The sequence below is a fragment of the Liolophura sinensis genome, chromosome 12, assembly GCF_032854445.1.
Source record: "Liolophura sinensis isolate JHLJ2023 chromosome 12, CUHK_Ljap_v2, whole genome shotgun sequence".
NCBI classification, from domain to species: Eukaryota; Metazoa; Mollusca; class Polyplacophora; order Chitonida; family Chitonidae; genus Liolophura; species Liolophura sinensis.
In genome coordinates, this window is record NC_088306.1 from 28,224,984 (window position 1) to 28,250,068 (window position 25,085).

Consider the following 25,085-nt stretch of genomic DNA (forward strand, 5'->3'; position numbering starts at 1 on the left):
GGGACTCTATATGTCGACAACCAATGAAAAAACCGCACGCTGGTTGTTGGGTGTGTATCAGACATTCCTAAAGTAAGTTTGGGCACGAAGATTGCAGTCGGGAGTGTTGAAATGCGAAAATAAAACTAAGAAGAGATTGGCAGATGGCAATCATAAACGTGACATTTGGCTAGCAAGGTGACAAGCGCTACGCAAGAAGTTACGGCAGTCAGCAGTAGTGAATGCACTGGGTAAACTGTCTACACATAGGCTGGTACCTTACACAGGATGTTACCAGCTATGCACTCTTAGTTTTTTCTGACACTTACTTGCCCCTGTCACCAGATATTCGCGCGACATTGTGCCATACAAACATCAGAAAAAGATGTAGGGTTTTCAGGTGGGCGCTGGAAAAGACTTATCTGCCACATAACATGTTAGACTGGATGTTTTTGACTAGTCAAAATTTTGTTGGAATATTAAAATAAATAATTTAACATGTTTACGTAGAATTTTGCTGTTGCTTTTCATTGTTTATACTCCGTAGATGCTTAGTGTACATAGATCTGTCAGAGAAGATAAGTAATACACCCTCCAGTTGAACATGTTGACCTACATACAGCTTGACTGGTTTCATATTGATGACGTCATACAGTTTGTTTTCCTACTCATAAACAGTATGCAGTACTAACCTCTCCTCCCTGTGGTTGGGCCAACCCTGCTGAACGCTAGGACGTTACTCTTCGACAACAGTGTTGGGTCGCGTTCAAAAATTCACTGCATAAATGGCCCGATGTGAAGTACGCATTTGGCAGATGTGTTAGAATTTGTCATAATGGTGCAAACTGGTTCAAATTCTCAAATATATATATTACTAGAGGGCAGTGAGCATTTTTCTGATTTTCCATCCCACTAATAATTATCTCCGGACCTGTTCAACTCTTACTTACAAAATGGAAGTTGTGGGTAGGGGCATACTGGTAGCTAATGCTGGACACCCCCAGGGTATCAAACATTGGGTAGGTTCTGTCCTCTGTGGGGTAGTAGGACAGAGATGGGGTGGGCATGCCTGTTGATAGCTTCTCCCACTCAGACCACACCCTATATAGGGTCAGCTGGTTCTTAACAGCATCTGGTACCTGGGTGGGAAAGACAAAAAAACCATACACGTATGATTAAAAAAACTATTATATCACTGGTTTATTTCCTCGAGTTTTGGATGATTGTGACAGAAGGTTGTCATTCCAATTTCAACCAAATGGCTGAACATAAGATTCATCAAAATAAATAAGTATAAATTTTATTACATAATTAATTTCACTAAATATTCAGTAGCTAATTAAGTATTAAATAATTACTTCAATTTAACATAATTTAAAGATATAATTTTTGCACATTCAGGATAACTTTGCTTTCAAGATTAACCATAACAGATGAAAAACTGAGCATATTTGTAAGTATACGGCATATTTCCACCTCACCCTTGTTGCTGCTGCGTAAATCAGCGCCTGCTGAGAGGGAGCTGCCGTGACGTTGAGGGTCTGGTTTCCACGGACCGGCTGACCCAAGTCTAGATACACCACAGCTTTGGATAACAACACATTCTTTCGTTTCTGTTGACAGAAAAAAAAAACAAAAACATGTCCTGTCAACTGTAGTTGACTTTTGCAAACATTTTACTGAATTGATCCCCTTGTACCAGGAAATCTGACTGGTCTTGTTAGAGTAATACTTTTCTTTTATTGAAGGACCCCGTGATCACGTTGTTAGGAAAGCACTGACGAATGGATAAACTTTGGTACAAAACAAGGGGAGATTGCTTTTCATGAAAACAAGTGAGAGTTACTCCCCCTTACATGCACATACCTGCCTTGAGTAGGTCTGGAGTAACATTGGCACACATCGGTCACAGAGCTGATATGACTAAATATGCCACATTTATAAATGAAAAGTTGCTTTATGCAAATTCCTGGTAACTACTTCTAACACAGAAAGCAAACTCACAGCCCAAAGCTTATGTAGTTATATGTACCAAGCAATGCATGTAGCCAAGGGGACCTGGAAGATTTGTTTCATCACCTGATAACTCTGAATTTCATTTGTTGTTGTCCATTTGTACAAATTTGTTTACCTGTAAATACAGCTTCATGCCCAGGTCTGAAAATTCTGCGCCTCCCCATGAACAGAGTTTTATTGTTCGTCTGGGCACCCAGTGTACAGATGTGAGAGACAGGCTATCGTGAAGTGCTTGGCCTGTCGAGATTAACATGGCCGTGCTCAGTTTGGTTTCCATGGCAACGTCAGGAAAAGATGTCCTCGGCGCTCCGATGTAGACATATCGATCTGAGAGTAGAAATACTGAATTATTTCTGTTTTATTTTCTCTTTTACACCTTAGTGAAGAATATTTCACTTATACAAAATGGCAAGTATTATGGTGAGAAGTAGTGGGACAGAGGCTGGGGAAAAACCCACAACCTCCCATGTATGACCAGAGAGGCATAAATATTTGAATGTCAGATACCATGATTTATGATACACTAAAGCATACATCAATAAATCACGATGTTATTTGGCATAACAACTTTTAAAATCATCAAGTAATCAAATAATTATAGGACAACCTCTACTTCAAACCCTTTGACAAAAATCTATTTATACATTTAGATTTTTTATAATGAATTGAACTACCAAGTCAATATGACAAATTATACCAGGCATGCATGCAGTTTTACTTTGTGCAGTAGAGCCATGTATTGTTGCATTTTGTGTACAGAAGTGTGGTTTTACACTAACATGGTTCACTGGAGCCATGTGCTGTTGCCACCATATTGCGTCTAGAAGTGTGCTTTTACACTAGACTGGTTCAGTAGAGCCATGAATTGTTGCTGTTGCCACCATCTTGCCACCATCTTGTGTACAGAAGTGTGGTTTTATACTAACCTGATTCAGTAAAGCCATGAACTATTGCCACCATATTGTGTATAGGAATGTGGTTTTACACTGACTTGGTTCAATAGAGCCATGTACTGTTGCCACCATCTTGTGTACAGAAGTGTAATTTTACACTGACCTGGTTCAGTAGAGCCATGAATTGTTACCACCATCTTGTGTACAGAAGCGTGGTACTTTAACCTGGTTCAGTAGAGCCATGAATTGTTGCCACCATCTTGTGTACAGAAATGTGGTTTTACACTAACCTGGTTCAATAGAGCCATGAATTGTTGCCACCATCTTGTGTACAGAAATGTGGTTTTACTTTAACCTGGTTCAATAGAGCCATGAATTGTTGCCACCATCTTGTGTACAGAAGTGTGGTTTTACACTGACCTGGTTCAGTAGAGCCATGAATTGTTGCCACCATCTTGTGTACAGAAATGTGGTTTTACTTTAACCTGGTTCAATAGAGCCATGAATTGTTGCCACCATCTTGTGTACAGAAGTGTGGTTTTACACTGACCTGGTTCAGTAGAGCCATGAATTGTTACCACCATCTTGTGTACAGAAGTGTGGTTTTACATTAACCTGGTTCAATAGAGCCATGAATTGTTACCACCATATTGTGTACAGAACTGTGGTTTTACACTGACCTGGTTCAGCACAGCCATGTACTGTTGCCACCATCTTGTGTACAGAAGTGTGGTTTTACACTGACCTGGTTCAGTAGAGCCATGAATTGTTACCACCATCTTGTGTACAGAAGTGTGGTTTTACTTTAACCTGGTTCAATAGAGCCATGAATTGTTGCCACCATCTTGTGTACAGAAATGTGGTTTTACACTAACCTGGTTCAATAGAGCCATGAAATGTTGCCACCATCTTGTGTACAGAAGTGCGGATTTACACTGACCTGATTCAGTAGAGCCATGTACTGTTGCCACCATCTTGCGTACAGAATCGTGGTTTTACACTAACCTGGTTCAGTACAACCATGAATATGTTGCCAGCATCTTGTGTACAGAAGTGCGGATTTACACTAACCTGGTTCAATAGAGCCATGTATTGTTGCCACCACATTGTATATAAACTTCTTCTCAATCTTATTAGTGACTGTCAGTTGCACAAACGGTTTGCCCACTGAAACCAGAAGGACAATAAAATGTTATGGATGGATGAAGAAATGTTGAATTAAACATGCTTCTAAATTTCCACAATAAAAAAAAACAACTTCATCTAAAAGAAAGCGAACTGAAAAGGGAGAAAATGGAATTGCAGGAATGAGAAGGAAACCAGATTTGGCAAGGCAAAGCGAGGATGAAACTATCCAAGTCACTGGACTGGTAGCTTTATGAAAATCACAATGGAACTGCAATAAACCAGGCTAAACAGTAAAAGTTGAGAAGCAAAACCATATGAAACATAGAGGAAAGCTCACTGAAACTGAGAAAAAAAAAACAGTCTGTTCGTTCAAAATGTTAGCTTTTAACTAAATAAATTAGACTAAAACTAAACGAAAATAGGCTGAACTTGAAGGAAAACCAGACTGGTCATGGACAAACTGAAGTGTACACCTAGAAAACCCAGGGAGACATTGAGAGAACACTTGTAAGGGAAATGATGAGAAAACTGAACATAGGACATGACGAATACCTGTCACAGGACATCATGTTGAAAGAAACTTTTCATAAATATGTTTTACAGCTCACATCAGATCTGGAGGAAACTCAGGTTTGCTTCTTTAATTTTTCTCATTAAACAATTCTGAAAAAACTTTTTTAAAACTCATAGTTAAGAATAAGGCTGAAATTGAGGATTTATATGAAAATTTAGTTCACCTTTGTTGCCAAGACGATAAGTGACATTCAGCCCTCCACTCCAAGAAGATGGCACCTGACTCCCAACTTGGTCCCTTAGCAACACTTCTGCTGTTTCCATGGAAACTGTCTGTGCTAGTATATGTTCTTCTTCATTAAAGATTTGTGAGTCTGTTAGAATTAAATTTAAAATGAATTTCATGACAATAGATCAGAGTTTGGGGATGATGAATTTAAATCATGGAAACACACAAATATGCGATTTTCATGGACAAGTTGAGAACATTTAAAGAAAGGGATGATACCAACATGCTAGATGTCAGGCACAAAAAACCATCTCACATTAAAAATGAAAAAGTAGCATTTTTTAAATTCATAATGTTTTCTCACACAAAATGTTACATGAGCACTTCCTTAATAAAGCCATTTGTGCAGCAAACTTGTACAAGTAACTTCATGCTGAGGCATGTTTATAATTAGTGTCTAGCCACCAGACAGCCTTGTAAAGGGATAATCCTAGCTGAGGCGTTTACAGTTAGTGTCTAGCCACAAGACAGCCTTGTAAAGGAATAATCCAAAATTTATGAATACATCACACATGAGTCATCAGAGAGCTCTTACTACTGACTGTCAAAGGAACAAGTTATATATGCTCAGATATTGTTCTCAAGTGGCCAATGAAAACAAACTCAATGGTGGAAACCAGGCAATAAACCGATCAAAATGAATTTACATCATTCATTCTGAAGTGCGAGTGTTGACAGGGACTTACAGCTTTACAATTCTCCTGACATGGACGTACATGTAATATGATCACATACAACCATTACGATCTTACTGAAATATGCTCAGATACAACCATTACGATCTTACTGAAATATGCTCAGATACAACTATCATGATCTTACTGAAATATGCTCAGATACAACCATTATGATCTTACTGAGACATGCTCAGATACAACCATTATGATCTTACTGAGATATGCTCAGATACAACAATCATGATCTTACTGAAATATGCTCAGATACAACCATTACGATCTTACTGAAATATGCTCAGATACAACCATTATGATCTTACTGAAATATGCTCAGATACAACCATTACGATCTTACTGAAATATGCTCAGATACAACCATTATGATCTTACTGAAATATGCTCAGATACAACAATCATGATCTTACTGAAATATGCTCAGATACAACCATCATGATCTTACTGAAATATGCTCACATACAACCATTATGATCTTACTGAAATATGCTCAGATACAACCATTATGATCTTACTGAAATATGCTCAGATACAACCATTACGATCTTACTGAAATATACTCAGATACAACCATTATGATCTTACTGAAATATGCTCAGATACAACTATCATGATCTTACTGAAATATGCTCAGATACAACCATTATGATCTTACTGAGATATGCTCAGATACAACCATTAGGATCTTACTGAAATATGCTCAGATACAACCATTACGATCTTACTGAAATATGCTCAGATACAACCATCATGATCTTACTGAAATATGCTCAGATACAACCATCATGATCTTACTGAAATATGCTCAGATACAACCATTACGATCTTACTGAAATATGCTCAGATACAACTATCATGATCTTACTGAAATATGCTCAGATACAACCATTACGATCTTACTGAAATATGCTCAGATACAACCATTACGATCTTACTGAAATATGCTCAGATACAACTATCATGATCTTACTGAAATATGCTCAGATACAACCATTACGATCTTACTGAAATATGCTCAGATACAACCATTACGATCTTACTGAAATATGCTCAGATACAACCATCATGATCTTACTGAAATATGCTCAGATACAACCATTATGATCTTATTGAGACATGCTCAGATACAACCATTATGATCTTACTGAGATATGCTCAGATACAACAATCATGATCTTACTGAAATATGCTCAGATACAACCATTACGATCTTACTGAAATATGCTCAGATACAACCATTAAGATCTTACTGAAATATGCTCAGATACAACCATTACGATCTTACTGAAATATGCTCAGATACAACCATTATGATCTTACTGAAATATGCTCAGATACAACTAATATGATCTTACTGAAATATGCTCAGATACAACCATTATGATCTTACTGAAATATGCTCAGATACAACCATTACGATCTTACTGCAATATGCTCAGATACAACTAATATGATCTTACTGAAATATGCTCAGATACAACCATTACGATCTTACTGAAATATGCTCAGATACAACCATCATGATCTTACTGAAATATGCTCAGATACAACCATTATGATCTTACTGAAATATGCTCAGATACAACCCTTATGATCTTACTGAAATATGCTCAGATACAATCATTACGATCTTACTGAAATATGCTCAGATACAACCATTAGGATCTTACTGAAATATGCTCAGATACAATCATTACGATCTTACTGAAATATGCTCAGATACAACCATTAGGATCTTACTGAAATATGCTCAGATACAACCATTATGATCTTACTGAAATATGCTCAGATACAACCATTACGATCTTACTGCAATATGCTCAGATACAACTAATATGATCTTACTGAAATATGCTCAGATACAACCATTATGATCTTACTGAAATATGCTCAGATACAACTATCATGATCTTACTGAAATATACTCAGATACAACCATTATGATCTTACTGAAATATGCTCAGATACAACCATCATGATCTTACTGAAATATGCTCAGATGCAACCATTATGATCTTACTGAAATTACACTGTATAACTACATACCAATAGAAGCATAAGGAATATGGGAATATCCGCTTTTGGTAGAGTTGGCAAAAGTATCCACTGGATCCCAGTAAAATAGGACTGCTTTGGCTCCAGCTTCCTTTATATAGGAAATCTGAAAAATATCAAATATACACATGAATTTCTTTGTTGTTTGTCTTAAGCATTATGATTTGATTACATCCAGAAAATCTGATGAAAAAAATTAATTTTTTTTTTTAAAAATTAAATTTAAATAATTTACACCAATTCTGTTTAGAAATATGTGTTCTGATTGCAGGTATGAAGTTTTGTAGGTATGCATGGAAAATAGGTCAATAAACTTTGGTTTCACATCACTATCCGCCAACACTACAAAAAATAGTGCATAAATCCCACCTCAGAGTGGAAATATATGATTGTGTATACATGTGTAATTCAGTACAAAAAAACCCTAAAAACAAACACTCATGAGGTTTTACATTTCTTCTAACACACCTCAGGTGTACATATACACAGAATCAACCAGAGAGTTGTGAAACAAACAAACTCAGTCAAGTGGCCTTAATAAACGACACACTTCATGGGAGTCGCTATGAGCATATTAATTTACTGTCTACGCCAAGTCTTAAAAAAAAAATTCTTAGGTGTACCATGCAGAGTGGGCCTACACATAACAGCTAACCTGTCACAGATGTGTGTTGTCATGTAACACACAGGTGTGTGTGGTCATGTAACACACAGGTGTGTGATGTCATGTAACACACAGGTGTGTGTTGTCATGTAACACACAGGTTTGCGTTGTCATGTAACAATTCATTGCTGTCACATTTCAATACATGTATTCTCCATAAAATACCCCCAAAATTCTGCCCCAAAATGTCCATTTACAAAGGCAATCATACTGCCTCCAAAATAAACCTCAGAACACTTTTTTAAGATCAACAGAACTATCAGGATCAGGCAAAATGTTCAACTTATTCATGGGTTAAATTATAGGTTGTTTACGGTACATGTATATGCATGGTTCACAGCTCTACAGTCTAGGGTGTCATGCATGCCAAGAACCTATAACTCAGCCTGGACACTAAAATGCATGTATACATGAGTGTCTACAGTCATTAATGATGCAAATACCTTTCATCTCACCTTATAATGTAAATGACACTTCCTTTTGATATATTTCAATATATTCCCGACACACGAAAAAATCCTTACACAGCCGATCAACTCCATTCTAGTGACAAAAACAGTATCATGGTATACAGTGTGTACATAAAGAGGACAATGACAAGTCTGAAACTCATTTTGTACTAACTACAGAGCTGTGTTATGCTGACAAATAAATCAATATATATATATATATATACACATAAGTCTTTTCAGTCTATAAAATTTCTATTTTCGCAGCAAAACATGTTGTATCCTACACCAACACTGTCTCCATCTGCACAAAGAAACTTATTTAAAATTACGTGAAAAATCTTAAGTGATTCAGGACAAAAAAATGGACTGCGCACACAGATGCAGAACTGCCCTCCACTTACTGCTTTTCACCATGGCCCCACCCTGACAAACTGACTGCGCTGAATCAAAAAATTTCCTGACTAAGAACAGAGTTGAGCCCACACTCCATGTGTCGATCCCAGTGTACTGAAAGTCAAGCCTCATTATATCTAGTTACAGCCACGACCCGCTCACCCCGTCAGTTTAACAAGCTGCTGATAAGGCACCTCTAGTCTGATGTTTATAACACACTCAGTTCATATAATAACAATATCTATCGTCCAAGAGAAAAAAATATGCCAAGTTATCCGTGCTTAACCCAGATTTGAAGCTTAGAAATGTATAGGTATTAGGTCACAGGTGTTTCTGTAGGTATACACAGTGTTGGCTGGGGCGGCAGGGAGTATAATTTCCATTGGAAATGAGGGTCTGTGAGATGGGAGACACACTGATCGTTTCTAATTACATACAAATTAGGTATTATTTTTTACATGTTTTAATATTTTCAAGATTGCTTCGAATTTTAACTTCTTAAAATATTGCTACCGGTACATCATTCTGAAACTATAGATCTATGTCTATGTGCAAGGTATCTTATTTATCGGCAAGTAAAAGCCAAATTAAACACACACACACATATATATATATATATATACAGGTACACTATATGTACCTGGTTAATTAGAAAATTGTGGCATGAACAAGCTAGTGATCAAAGATGATAACAATTAGTCATAGAACAGCTTGGCTAATACATGCATACATGTAGTTGTAGACATATGTGTCCCCCAAACTAAAAACTGGTCTTTTTCCATTTGTGGGTTTATTTTTAATTTTTATTTTTACTACACCAATTCTATTTTGTGTATTACGGGCAAGCCAACACTATCGAACACTAACTGAAAATCCATCCTTTTATTTTGTTCGATTCTGATTTATGACTTTCAATTTTATGATTTTCTGGTTTTTCCAGGCTATCCGATCATGTTTTTGTATTTCAACATGGAAAATTGCTGAGATAACCCACATATTCAGATGATTTCCAAGTTTTATTTTCATACCCTTCCATATCATTAAATCGTCCTTATATGATTGAAAAATTGTTGAGTACCACATTAAACCCCAAGCGCTCACACACGCACAACATTAAAAGATATTATAAAGTTGGTGTCGCCTTAGAAATTAAGTTGGTGTGACCTTAGGAAGGAGACTTCCAGGACTGCCTCAATGCTGATATATCTGAAATGCCATCTCAATAAAACATTAAATAAAAGACACCAGACCTGACTGCCACCACCTCGCCCTACCCAAGACCCTCACTAAAAACTTAGGTACATGTAACAGACAACCAGATCTGATTGTCCACCTCACCTCACCCATGTCCCTCACTAAAATAACATACAAAAGACACCAGACCTGACTGCCACCACCTCGCCCTACCCAAGACCCTAACTAAAACTTAAGTACATGCAACAGACACCAGATCTGATTGTCCCACCTCACCTCACCCACGTCTCTCACTAAAATAACATACAACAGATACTAGATTTGATTACCAAATGTCCCTCACTAAAACATCAAGTATAAGACACCAGATTTGATTACCCTCACCTCACCCTACCCAAGTCCCTCACTAACACAACATACAACAGACACTAGATCTGATTACCCCAACCTCACCCCACCCTTGTCCCTCACTAACACAACATACAACAGACACTAGACTTGATTACCCCTACCTCACCCTACCCATGCCCCTCACTAACACAACATACAACAGACACCACCTCTGTTTACCCCCTCCTCATCGCACCCAAGTTCCAGTACACCATAAGCTGACCATGCAGTAAGACTGGCCTATCCTCTTACAGTTTGATGCGTCTATATGTATTCGATTCTTGTGGGCACATATAAAACTGGAGCTTCCAGCTTAATCATTGATCCCAGATAAAATATTTGATAATCACTGAGGCGTGTGACAGATGGCAAACACCAACTAGTAGTTTCACACAGGTCATTTAATACCCCTCGGGGCTTAAAAATGGGTCGTCCTGCAGATGTTATGCACATTTTACTTACCTACCACAGTTTTTTTTTAAGTGTCATTTTGCTCATGTTAAACAGTGTTAAATACTTCACGAGTACATCTAGCAGACCTGTCTATTTTATATGTTTAACACACTGTTGTTACCAAATGAATGTCCTTATTTTTCCCCTAGACATGTCACCCTTATCCTTGTTAATTCTTTATTAACATTAATTTCAGGTGTACAACTACAGTATACATTAAAAATATCTATACAATGCAGAGCTTAGCTCATAAAAATGAGAGATAGACATCAGCTAAAGAAGAAGTATTTATGAACTTTAGAATCAGACCAATGTAATCCCAGCATCTGGGTTAACGGTTAATGTACATGCTTACAATTGTCTTAGCACCTACATATATACATATAGGAGAGAATTACGTTCAGTGGTAAACACATTTAGATTTCAAAAATACCTGGGTACTGGCACTCACATATTGGCACAGAGAAAAAACAAACAAAAATCCCAATGTTTTACTTGTAAACCGACGAAAGTGCAAGGCTATTTCTGCTATAAATATGGACTTTAAAACAATTTTGTGCTTTTATACATCGAAAGACATTTCAACAGATTTTCTAAGTTACTGTCTTCTTGATTTTCTGAGAGCTGAGGTAATTTTTCAGTTTCTTTGCAGTGTACAGCTTTTTGGCCATGCAGAGGAAACTGGAGTGTTAATAGGAAACCACTGCCCTTGGTCTGATATCTAACCAAACTCCTTCCTTGTACCAAGTCAGAGATAAAAGGGTTAACTCAATTATATCACGCCACCTCACAGTTTCACATGTTGTAGCGGATTGAGACACAATGCATTAAATACTGAGCTCTGGTATAACAGGTATAAATAACATATTTGATAATAAAAATGTATGGTTTACAACATCCTGTGGGCAATTAGCACGAGTCTGAGTTTTTTTGTTTTTTTTTAGCATAAAAAATACACCAAAGCAATACGATTCCAAATCTTCCTTGTAACATAATATAAAACATGCTGATATCATCTGACTGCAGAACAAAGCAGTGGGCCAGACAGGAAACAGCTTTGACGAATTACCCACAGTTCACAGTCACCTTCTACATGTGTTATATGTATATATAACAGGAGGCTTATCAGCTGGAGGGCTTGATAACCATACTGACGACCCAGACAAATCAAGATCTGGTTTTCCTGTAATGAAAGGTCAGGTTTTGCCAGTGCTGTGACAGCTAACAACAAATTACTCTGTATACAAAGCCAGTTTAATTCTAATTAGCTTATTATAAAGGTGGGATGGTCGGATTCGCCACAATTAGGCGACAAGCCTCCTCATATACATGTTGATGGCTTCAGAACGTGCTGATCTGATGTATACAATTACTGTTCTGGCTAAAAGGTGATCCTTTTTGAGCCAGATCTGACGATGTTTATTTCACATGGGACATTAAAGATGCCAAAGATCGGATGACATCTAGGCTACTTGTGTCATTTATATTAGGAACAGGTGTTGCTGGAAAAATTTTGTTGGGTTTCTTTTCTACAGAAAACTACAGGATTGGAATTTGCACCTGTCATTGTTTTTGTTTGAGAATGAAACTGACATATACTGACAAACCTAAAACATACATGCCTATATAGGCCTGCTTTAGGGTAAGATGATAGAAAAAATTTTGTAGTCTTAACAACTACAGGTTAAAAATACTCCTTCCAAAAATGTTGATGTCTTGCACACCATGTGTACAGGTAATTACACTGCAACACATACACATGTTGTAATTAATACCAGTAATAAAATCTTTTGTATTTCTTTTGTCTTTCATTTTTATCACAATAATCGTCACATTTTATTAAGGCACTCATATACCTGTAAAAAGTGAAACAATACAAACCGTTTCCATAGCTATTTTAATATAAATGTGATTAATTGTAACCTTGTCTTTTCATTGTTATACACAAAACAGAACAAAATTAGAATATGCAATTTATGAGACAAAAAAAAAAAGAATTAGGAATTTTGAAACGAATAAAACTGGGGGTAGCGTGTCACCCTGCAGTTCTGTCACTGACAAATACCAGAGTAGACCAGAACAAATCTGAAGGCCATCCAGCCCTATGATGGCCTAAAGGTGAGGAGTGGGGGAGGTGTAAAAAAGGAAGAGCTGGGGGAAGGGGATTGGGGGGGGGGCGGTATTTGTATCAATGTAACACGGCCTTTCACTACCCATAAACCCTGTCATGGCCCCCGCATGTGAATTTCACAGGCCATCAAATCTGATTTCACAGTTCACAGTGTGGATTGGTAAACACACTGAAATGAACCTGCCTTTTCTTATGAGTAAAATCTGCCCTTTCTTGAATGCGTGAATTGTGCAGCAGAATGTCTTACATAAATAATTAATGTTTTTTGTTTGATGAAAAAGCCTACTGTTTTATGATGACACGTTTAATCAACTCTCTTACTTTCGAATCTCAGCAGCTCATTAAATACTTGGTACCTATAAGTAATGGCCTGCAACAAAGAGACAATTAAGATTTTCCACTCTAACGTCTTTCTTCATCCATTATCACTTCTGGCTCATATTCATTCAGGCAATAACAATATACTCATGAGAAATAGATGTGAGGTGCAGAAAGCCTGCACTTGCGCATTAATGACCTGAGGATTGCATTATGTATTAGCTGTGCCAAATCAACACAGTCAGTTCTCCACCGTTTCAGGTTTGCATCATACGTGCCATAATAACTTCTGTAATTCTTCCACCTTTTCACAAGTTTGCAAGACGTTTATTCAAGAATTTTCTGAGGGCATTATTCTGTGTATGCTGACAAAATTGTACTCTTAGTGAAGCCCTGAAATTAGCCAACCCAACCGATGTAATTTTGTCTCCAAAATCAAATTAAGAATGTGCATAAATTGAAGTGAAAGTTGCTCTTTCATATGTGAAAAGGTTGAAGAAATAGGGTATAGGGTGCTCCTACTGGCAAGTGTGGTAATTTAGTCAAACATGCAAAAATAACGGAGAGCAAATAAGGCAATTACTTCCTTTTTCAACGTTATTTATTCTTCTGTCGAGATAGGGCGGTCAGTGATATATGGCTCGATACTAAAAACTGTTGATGTATGGGAAGATGTTGTTGTTGTAAGTAACTTATCATGAAAACACGCATACATGCAAGCTTTACATGGATATTTGTGTGGAGAGATGATGTCTACATGTCCTTAACTTCTTTAAAATATGTCCTTAATGTGCTCTGACCCGGTTTCCTCACACCATATAGTGCTGCTCCCCATCATATAAGTGAAATATTCTTCAGTAATTGGCATAAAACACCAATCACATAAATAAATAATGTATTTTTTTTCTCTGATGTTAAACATGTTAAAAGCATGTTTTTCCTTAGAGCCTAACATCTTCTTAATGCTGAATGTGTCCTTATATACATGTAACATTGGATATATCCATGGTGTTGAATATTTCCTTGATGATGTGTCCTTATATACATGTAACATTAAATATATCCATGGTGCTGAATATTTCCTTGATGATGAATGTGTCCTTATATACATGTAATATTGGATATATCCATGGTATTGAATACTTCCTTTATGATGAATGTGTCCTTATATACATGTAACATTAAATATATCCATGGCGTTGAATATTTCCTTAATGCTGAATGTGTCCTTATATACATGTAACATTGGATATATCCATGGTGCTGAATATTTCCTTGATGCTGAATGTGTCCTTATATACATGTAACATTGGATATATCCATGGTGCTGAATATTTCCTTGATGATGAATGTGTCCTTATATACATGTAACATTGAATATATCCATGGTGTTGAATATTTCCTTGATGCTGAATGTGTCCTTATATACATGTAACATTGAATATATCCATGGTGCTGAATATTTCCTTTATGATGAATGTGTCCTTATATACATGTAACACTGAATATATCAATGGTGTTTCCTTGATGCTGAATAATGTGTACCCTTAATACTGAATATGTCATTAATTTTTATTATTTATTTGATTGGTGTTTTACGCCATAGGTAAGGATGTTTCACTTATACGACGCTGGTCAGCATTATGGTGGAAGGAAACCGAACAGAGCCCAAAGAAACCCTTAACCCTCCTGCAAGTTGCTACCAGACTTTCCCATGTACGGATGGAGAGAAAGCCAGCATGAGTTGGATTTGTACTTACAGCGACCAAATTGGTGGGAGGTTCCTGGGTCATTGCACTGCGCTGGCGTGCTAACCCCTTCAGGCCCCACTTCTTATTTATAAGAAGGGCAGAAGTTAACAAAATATGCGTAAACCCCCACGGACAAATAAATACACATATTTTATAGAAAAAAAATTCAACTTGCAATATCCTGGTCATCATAATGACTCTAAGATGTATATTATTACCAGTGAAATGAAGGTAGAACATACATATTTTAATCTGCACAGCCAACTTACCTTGTCTTCTACAGGGATTTCTCCCAACCGAACGAGGAATACAGCATTTGTGGTGTTGATCTTACGTCTGTGTAACATGGCAATATCCTGAACCCTGCCATAATGGCCATACACCAGAGGTCCCTGTAACACAACCCACACACACGTCCATTTTTATAATCAGACTTCTCTTTAAACTTTCACATGTTTTAGATAAACTTTATGACTGTAACACTTTTTGGCTATATGCTCAAAATTTTGTTAACCATACTGAAAAAAAGTTTGCCCGCCTGATGAATAAAATGGGTTATAACTTGTACTGGTTCTGCCTATCAGAATAAATGAAGAAGCAAAACCACTCAACTATACTTACATTTACGGTAGTTATATCCTTGTACTTTAAAAATGAGCATTAAATTCCTCCTTGAGTAAACTTAATTAACACTTTTGAACAATAATTTAGTGCCACAGATAATAAATCTTAATACACTTAAAATAAGCGATTCCGGTCTGTCGGTCACATCATATGTACCAATGTAAATGCATTATTACATATAAAACTCTCAGGTATTAATGTAAAATATTTATTTTCTTGTCTAGACTATAGAAATAAATAATGTTTTGCCACTCTAATCTACGTTTTGATATCGTAATGTTAATACAGTGAAAAATATACTCTACACGTAACCTAGTGCTAGGTGGGAAGAGTAAATGTGGGAATCCCCAGTGATGAAAGCTATAACTTTGAAGTCCTCTACCTCAGCTTTGATCTATGCCAATGTGAGTTAAAGGTTAGAGTGGATAAAGAAGCCGGCAGAACAATCAACATCACAACACGCCATTGTACTGAAATACAGCACCATTAATGGGCGCTAGGGCTCGGGTTAACAAGGCAATTAGCGAAACAACACAGCGTGAAAATATGCACACTTCCTCTGTTTTAATGCATGAGGTAACAGCACACCTTGTTTGACTCCAGTGATACAGTGCTAAATTATCACAAAAAGGAAAACTTGGAAGCAGATGCAGTCAAGCATTAAATTCGCTACCTGAATTTTGAGTTTTAAACACACAGATGCACAGGTACGTCCTGGATAGGCTAATGTTACCCTAAATCTTCAATAAATTTGACCCCAGTCATGGTGCATGTTTTTGCATATTACGGGATCTGACAGGTTATTGCATAATTTCTGTGGTTCACACATGGCCCTACCTCAACATGACATAACACTCTACAAAACTCTAGTACATTTTGTTGTCAAATGGCATCAAAAGTTGTACTTCATCGAATTTAAGGTATATAGCACCCAGGGATGATGCCAAAATATTATACATAAACAATTAATAAAGTAAACTAAATTACTATATGCACATGCAATCAGAATATAGCAGCATATGATAAAGTTAAACTTGCATATGTAAGTGTACTTTACTGCTTAATTTACATGTGCACTTTACTGAGAGTTGTTTTAATAAATTAGAAGAAAATAGAAAAAGTAAGTAAATATGGAGAGAGTGTCCAGAATCTCTGGCTCTCTGCTTCATAACTGTCTAATTCCTCTTCACCCGGGGCTAGGAGCCATTTACTCATCGTGTTGAATTAGATAGTCATGTTAGATACATGAACAGTTGCAGTCAAAGCACAACTGAGATACATATTTTGTCACTGACAACTGATATTTACATGTACATGGTTTGAATACTGATTTCACTTAGACGCCTCGGACATACCTTGCATCTTTCCAACATCACTGAAAACTACTGACTGCTTCACTTAGCATGATTTCGTCCTATTTTCGTGCCTTAAATACTTTCTTAGTTCTTTGGAGGTTTGTGTTATATTTTGTTTTTGGGAATTGACCTTACGAGTATTGACCTGTTACGTCCTTACTGGTTGACGGCTGGTATACTATATGTCTGTTTCGATGAATAGATTAGTCTATGAATGTGTTTCAGAAGGAGAAAACCTAGCTGGCAAATCCTGGGGACATCACAATTATGTTCACCCAGTACCTCACAAATATTGTCATTTCCTCAACCGAACCAAAAGGAGCCAGATTGCACCATTAACAGTCACAAGTAATTTACATTTTTTGCGTAATGGAGAGAGGGACATGGATCATTGGTAAGGGTCCTCAAGACTGATGCACTGCAGTTTTAATCATGGCCTCGGGCAGATTCCTTGGCTTTTCTTGTTTGCTGAGCATCGCAGGTGACAATAAACAGTTCACAGCACTCATCTTGAGCTCAGATGTTTGTCAGTAACTTATCAAGATTGTGTGGTAGTTTTCCCCCGGCACACCCAGTTTCCCCCACCCATAAAACTGATCACGAGATATCAGATGCCTGGTTCTCACACGCTCCCTTTCTATACACTGATGATAAAACACTGCCGATGGCTGTGCTGTCATGGTGGGGGACCACCGCTCTAAGAAAACCAGACGATTAACTACTGAAAAATTCTTCAATATTGCATTAAATAATATTCAAACAAATAAATTTAATAAAACTATTAATTAATCAATTAATTCTGTAAGAACTCACTTTGACAGAGCCTGTTCCAGAAAATGCCACATAAGGATCAGGGTAAAGATCATGTTCCCATATTTTATCAGTGACATTTTCCCCTCCACTCTGAGGAGTGGCTCTCTTCTGAACCAGGGAAATCTCCTCCATGATTTCTCCTTGCGAATTCAACCTCTGGATCTTGTTCGGGTTTTTGGGGTCCGGAAACGACAGTGCCACCTGGTGTTGGTGAAGCTCGACATGGTCGAAGCGCAACTTCTCTAACATGACCTTCACCTTTAAAGCCGAGAGTTTATCCCATTCACCTCCTGACATTGTATTCGCATAACCTGGCAAATGTCTGAAACATAGAAACAAGAGAAATGAGAAATCTGAATTGACTGGAAAATACATGAACATCTGAATTATGATGAGGTGTCAGGTTAAGACGTATTTAATTTTACTGGGTCTGACACCAGACAGCCATTCTAATACCCTGGATTTGCACAAATTGGCAAGGAGTTAGAGTGTTCTGACCTGTGCTCACTAGCTTCAGTCCCTGAAGATTGTGCGAGGTAAATTGTTGTCAATCTATTGTAAAATAAAAAATTGCAGTTACTGAAGCCTACACAAGCTAACTGTTGTTCCTTAACATGGTTTACTGTACATGTAGTTTCAGTCACAGTCACTGAATTATGATTCCTGGCCTTCATCCACACACAGTCACTGAATTAAGATTGCTGGCCTTCATCCACACACAGTCACTGAATTAAGATTGCTGGCCTTCACCCACATACAGTCACTGAATTAAGATTGCTGGCCTTCACCCACATACAGTCACTGAATTAAGATTGCTGGCCTTCACCCACATACAGTCACTGAATTAAGATTGCTGGCCTTCACCCACATACAGTCACTGAATTAAGATTGCTGGCCTTCACCCACACACAGTCACTGAATTAAGATTGCTGGCCTTCACCCACATACAGTCACTGAATTAAGATTGCTGGCCTTCATCCGCACACAGTCACTGAATTACGATTCCTGGCCTTCATCCACACACAGTCACTGAATTACGATTCCTGGCATTCATTCACTGAATTAAGATTCCTGGCTTTCATCTACACACAGTCACTGAATTATGATTCCTGGCTTTCATCCACACACTGTCACTGAATTAAGATTCCTGGCTTTCATCCACACACAGTCACTGAATTAAGATTCCTGGCCTTCATCCACACACAGTCACTGAATTAAGATTCCTGGCCTTCATCCACACACAGTCACTAAATTAAGATTCCTGGCCTTCATCCACATACAGTATAATTCCTGGCCTTCATCCACACACAGTCACTGAATTAAGATTCCTGGCATTCATCCACACACAGTCACTGAATTACGATTCCTGGCCTTCATCCACACGCAGTCACTGAATTAAGATTCCTGGCATTCATCCACACACAGGCACTGAATTAAGATTCCTGGCAATCATCCACACGCAGTCACTGAATTAAGATTCCTGGCCTTCATCCACACACAGTCACTGAATTATGATTCCTGGCATTCATCCACACACAGTCACTGAATTAAGATTGCTGGCCTTCATCCACATGCAGTCACTGAATTATGATTCCTGGCATTCATCCACACACAGTCACTGAATTAAGATTGCTGGCCTTCATCCACACACAGTCAATGAATTACGATTCCTGGCCCTCATCCACACACAGTCACTGAATCACGATTCCTGGCCATCATCCACACGCAGTCACTGAATTATGATTCCTGGCCTTCATCCACATACAGTCGCTGAATTACGATTCCTGGCATTCATCCACACACAGACACTGAATTAAGATTCCCGGCCTTCATCCACACACAGTCACTGAATTAAGATTCCTGGCATTCATCCACATGCAGTCACTGGATTAAGATTCCTGGCCTTCATCCACACACAGTCACTGAATTAAGATTCCTGGCCTTCATCCACACACAGTCACTGAATTAAGATTCCTGGGATTCATCCACATGCAGTCACTGAATTACGATTCCTGGCCTTCACCCACATACAGTCACTGAATTACGATTCCTGGCATTCATCCACACACAGTCACTGAATTATGATTCCTGGCATTCATCCACATGCAGTCACTGAATTAAGATTCCTGGCATTCATCCACATACAGTCACTGAATTAAGATTCCTGGCATTCATCCACACACAGTCACTGAATTATGATTCCTGGCATTCATCTACACACAGTCACTAAATTAAGATTCCTGGCCTTCATCCACACACAGTCACTGAATTATGATTCCTGGCATTCATCCACACACAGTCACTGAATTACGATTCCTGGCATTCATCCACATGCAGTCACTGGATTAAGATTCTTGGCATTCATCCACACACAGTCACTGAATTAAGATTCCTGGCCTTCATCCACATGCAGTCACTGAATTAAGATTCCTGGCCTTCACCCACATACAGTCACTGAATTAAGATTCTTGGCCTTCATCCACACACAGTCACTGAATTACGATTCCTGGCATTCATCCACACACAGTCACTGAATTACGATTCCTGGCATTCATCCACATGCAGTCAATGAATTAAGATTCCTGGCATTCATCCACACACAGTCACTGAATTATGATTCCTGGCCTTCATCCACATACAGTCACTGAATTAAGATTCCTGGCCTTCATCCACACACAGTCACTGAATTACGATTCCTGGCATTCATCCACACACAGTCACTGAATTACGATTCCTGGCATTCATCCACACACAGTCACTGAATTATGATTCCTGGCCTTCATCCACACACAGTCGCTGAATTACAATTACTGATCTTCATCCACATGCAGTCACTGAATTATGATTCCTGGCCTTCATCCACATACAGTCGCTGAATTACGATTCCTGGCATTCATCCACACACAGACACTGAATTAAGATTCCCGGCCTTCATCCACACACAGTCACTGAATTAAGATTCCTGGCATTCATCCACATGCAGTCACTGGATTAAGATTCCTGGCCTTCATCCACACACAGTCACTGAATTAAGATTCCTGGCCTTCATCCACACACAGTCACTGAATTAAGATTCCTGGGATTCATCCACATGCAGTCACTGAATTACGATTCCTGGCCTTCACCCACATACAGTCACTGAATTAAGATTCCTGGCATTCATCCACACACAGTCACTGAATTATGATTCCTGGCATTCATCCACATGCAGTCACTGAATTAAGATTCCTGGCATTCATCCACACACAGTCACTGAATTAAGATTCCTGGCATTCATCCACACACAGTCACTGAATTATGATTCCTGGCATTCATCTACACACAGTCACTAAATTAAGATTCCTGGCCTTCATCCACACACAGTCACTGAATTATGATTCCTGGCATTCATCCACACACAGTCACTGAATTACGATTCCTGGGATTGATCCACATGCAGTCACTGGATTAAGATTCTTGGCATTCATCCACACACAGTCACTGAATTAAGATTCCTGGCCTTCATCCACATGCAGTCACTGAATTAAGATTCCTGGCCTTCACCCACATACAGTCACTGAATTAAGATTCTTGGCCTTCATCCACACACAGTCACTGAATTACGATTCCTGGCATTCATCCACACACAGTCACTGAATTACGATTCCTGGTATTCATCCACATGCAGTCAATGAATTAAGATTCCTGGCATTCATCCACACACAGTCACTGAATTATGATTCCTGGCCTTCATCCACATACAGTCACTGAATTAAGATTCCTGGCATTCATCCACACACAGTCACTGAATTACGATTCCTGGCATTCATCCACACACAGTCACTGAATTACGATTCCTGGCCTTCATCCACACACAGTCGCTGAATTACAATTACTGATCTTCATCCACATGCAGTCACTGAATTATGATTCCTGGCCTTCATCCACATACAGTCGCTGAATTATGATTCCTGGCCTTCATCCACATACAGTCGCTGAATTACGATTCCTGGTATTCATCCACATGCAGTCAATGAATTAAGATTCCTGGCATTCATCCACACACAGTCACTGAATTATGATTCCTGGCTTTCATCCACACACAGTCACTGAATTATGATTCCTGGCCTTCATCCACACACAGTCACTGAATTACAATTACTGGCATTCATCCACATGCAGTCACTGAATTAAGATTCCTGGCCTTCATCCACACACAGTCACTAAATTAAGATTCCTGGCCTTCATCCACATACAGTATAATTCCTGGCCTTCATCCACACACACTCACTGAATTAAGATTCCTGGCATTCATCCACACACAGTCACTGAATTACGATTCCTGGCCTTCATCCACACGCAGTCACTGAATTAAGATTCCTGGCATTCATCCACACACAGGCACTGAATTACGATTCCTGGCCTTCATCCACACGCAGTCACTGAATTAAGATTCCTGGCATTCATCCACATGAAGTCCATGAATTAAGATTCCTGGCCTTCATCCACACACAGTCACTGAATTAAGATTCCTGGCCTTCATCCACATGCAGTCACTGAATTAGGATTCCTGGCATTCATCCACACACAGTCACTGAATTAAGATCGCTGGCCTTCATCCACACACAGTCAATGAATTACGATTCCTGGCCCTCATCCACACACAGTCACTGAATCACGATTCCTGGCCATCATCCACACGCAGTCACTGAATTATGATTCCTGGCCTTCATCCACATACAGTCGCTGAATTACGATTCCTGGCATTCATCCACACACAGACACTGAATTAAGATTCCCGGCCTTCATCCACACACAGTCACTGAATTAAGATTCCTGGCATTCATCCACATGCAGTCACTGGATTAAGATTCCTGGCCTTCATCCACACACAGTCACTGAATTAAGATTCCTGGCCTTCATCCACACACAGTCACTGAATTAAGATTCCTGGGATTCATCCACATGCAGTCACTGAATTACGATTCCTGGCCTTCACCCACATACAGTCACTGAATTACGATTCCTGGCATTCATCCACACACAGTCACTGAATTATGATTCCTGGCATTCATCCACATGCAGTCACTGAATTAAGATTCCTGGCATTCATCCACATACAGTCACTGAATTACGATTCCTGGCATTCATCCACACACAGTCACTGAATTATGATTCCTGGCATTCATCTACACACAGTCACTAAATTAAGATTCCTGGCCTTCATCCACACACAGTCACTGAATTATGATTCCTGGCATTTATCCACACACAGTCACTGAATTACGATTCCTGGCATTCATCCACATGCAGTCACTGGATTAAGATTCTTGGCATTCATCCACACACAGTCACTGAATTAAGATTCCTGGCCTTCATCCACATGCAGTCACTGAATTAAGATTCCTGGCCTTCACCCACATACAGTCACTGAATTAAGATTCTTGGCCTTCATCCACACACAGTCACTGAATTACGATTCCTGGCATTCATCCACACACAGTCACTGAATTACGATTCCTGGCATTCATCCACATGCAGTCAATGAATTAAGATTCCTGGCATTCATCCACACACAGTCACTGAATTATGATTCCTGGCCTTCATCCACATACAGTCACTGAATTAAGATTCCTGGCCTTCATCCACACACAGTCACTGAATTACGATTCCTGGCATTCATCCACACACAGTCACTGAATTACGATTCCTGGCATTCATCCACACACAGTCACTGAATTATGATTCCTGGCCTTCATCCACACACAGTCGCTGAATTACAATTACTGATCTTCATCCACATGCAGTCACTGAATTATGATTCCTGGCCTTCATCCACATACAGTCGCTGAATTACGATTCCTGGCATTCATCCACACACAGACACTGAATTAAGATTCCCGGCCTTCATCCACACACAGTCACTGAATTAAGATTCCTGGCATTCATCCACATGCAGTCACTGGATTAAGATTCCTGGCCTTCATCCACACACAGTCACTGAATTAAGATTCCTGGCCTTCATCCACACACAGTCACTGAATTAAGATTCCTGGGATTCATCCACATGCAGTCACTGAATTACGATTCCTGGCCTTCACCCACATACAGTCACTGAATTAAGATTCCTGGCATTCATCCACACACAGTCACTGAATTATGATTCCTGGCATTCATCCACATGCAGTCACTGAATTAAGATTCCTGGCATTCATCCACACACAGTCACTGAATTAAGATTCCTGGCATTCATCCACACACAGTCACTGAATTATGATTCCTGGCATTCATCTACACACAGTCACTAAATTAAGATTCCTGGCCTTCATCCACACACAGTCACTGAATTATGATTCCTGGCATTCATCCACACACAGTCACTGAATTACGATTCCTGGGATTGATCCACATGCAGTCACTGGATTAAGATTCTTGGCATTCATCCACACACAGTCACTGAATTAAGATTCCTGGCCTTCATCCACATGCAGTCACTGAATTAAGATTCCTGGCCTTCACCCACATACAGTCACTGAATTAAGATTCTTGGCCTTCATCCACACACAGTCACTGAATTACGATTCCTGGCATTCATCCACACACAGTCACTGAATTACGATTCCTGGTATTCATCCACATGCAGTCAATGAATTAAGATTCCTGGCATTCATCCACACACAGTCACTGAATTATGATTCCTGGCCTTCATCCACATACAGTCACTGAATTAAGATTCCTGGCATTCATCCACACACAGTCACTGAATTACGATTCCTGGCATTCATCCACACACAGTCACTGAATTACGATTCCTGGCCTTCATCCACACACAGTCGCTGAATTACAATTACTGATCTTCATCCACATGCAGTCACTGAATTATGATTCCTGGCCTTCATCCACATACAGTCGCTGAATTATGATTCCTGGCCTTCATCCACATACAGTCGCTGAATTACGATTCCTGGTATTCATCCACATGCAGTCAATGAATTAAGATTCC

The 25,085-nt window shown here is 38.8% G+C and overlaps 1 protein-coding gene across 1 annotated transcript in view; it reads right to left on the reverse strand.

Moving 5' to 3' along the window:
- Positions 1 to 914: 914 nt before the first annotated feature.
- LOC135479857 (N-acetylated-alpha-linked acidic dipeptidase 2-like) overlaps positions 915 to 25,085 on the reverse strand; it is a 36,559-nt gene continuing 12,388 nt past the window's right edge. Inside the window, exons 2-9 of the mRNA XM_064759762.1 lie at positions 18,104 to 18,425; positions 15,581 to 15,703; positions 7,557 to 7,671; positions 4,754 to 4,903; positions 3,960 to 4,055; positions 2,111 to 2,322; positions 1,461 to 1,592; positions 915 to 1,118 (exon numbers count right to left, since the gene is read on the reverse strand). Coding sequence (XP_064615832.1) covers positions 915 to 1,118; positions 1,461 to 1,592; positions 2,111 to 2,322; positions 3,960 to 4,055; positions 4,754 to 4,903; positions 7,557 to 7,671; positions 15,581 to 15,703; positions 18,104 to 18,425 — 1,354 coding nt within the window. The remainder of the gene's footprint in view (positions 1,119 to 1,460; positions 1,593 to 2,110; positions 2,323 to 3,959; positions 4,056 to 4,753; positions 4,904 to 7,556; positions 7,672 to 15,580; positions 15,704 to 18,103; positions 18,426 to 25,085) is intronic.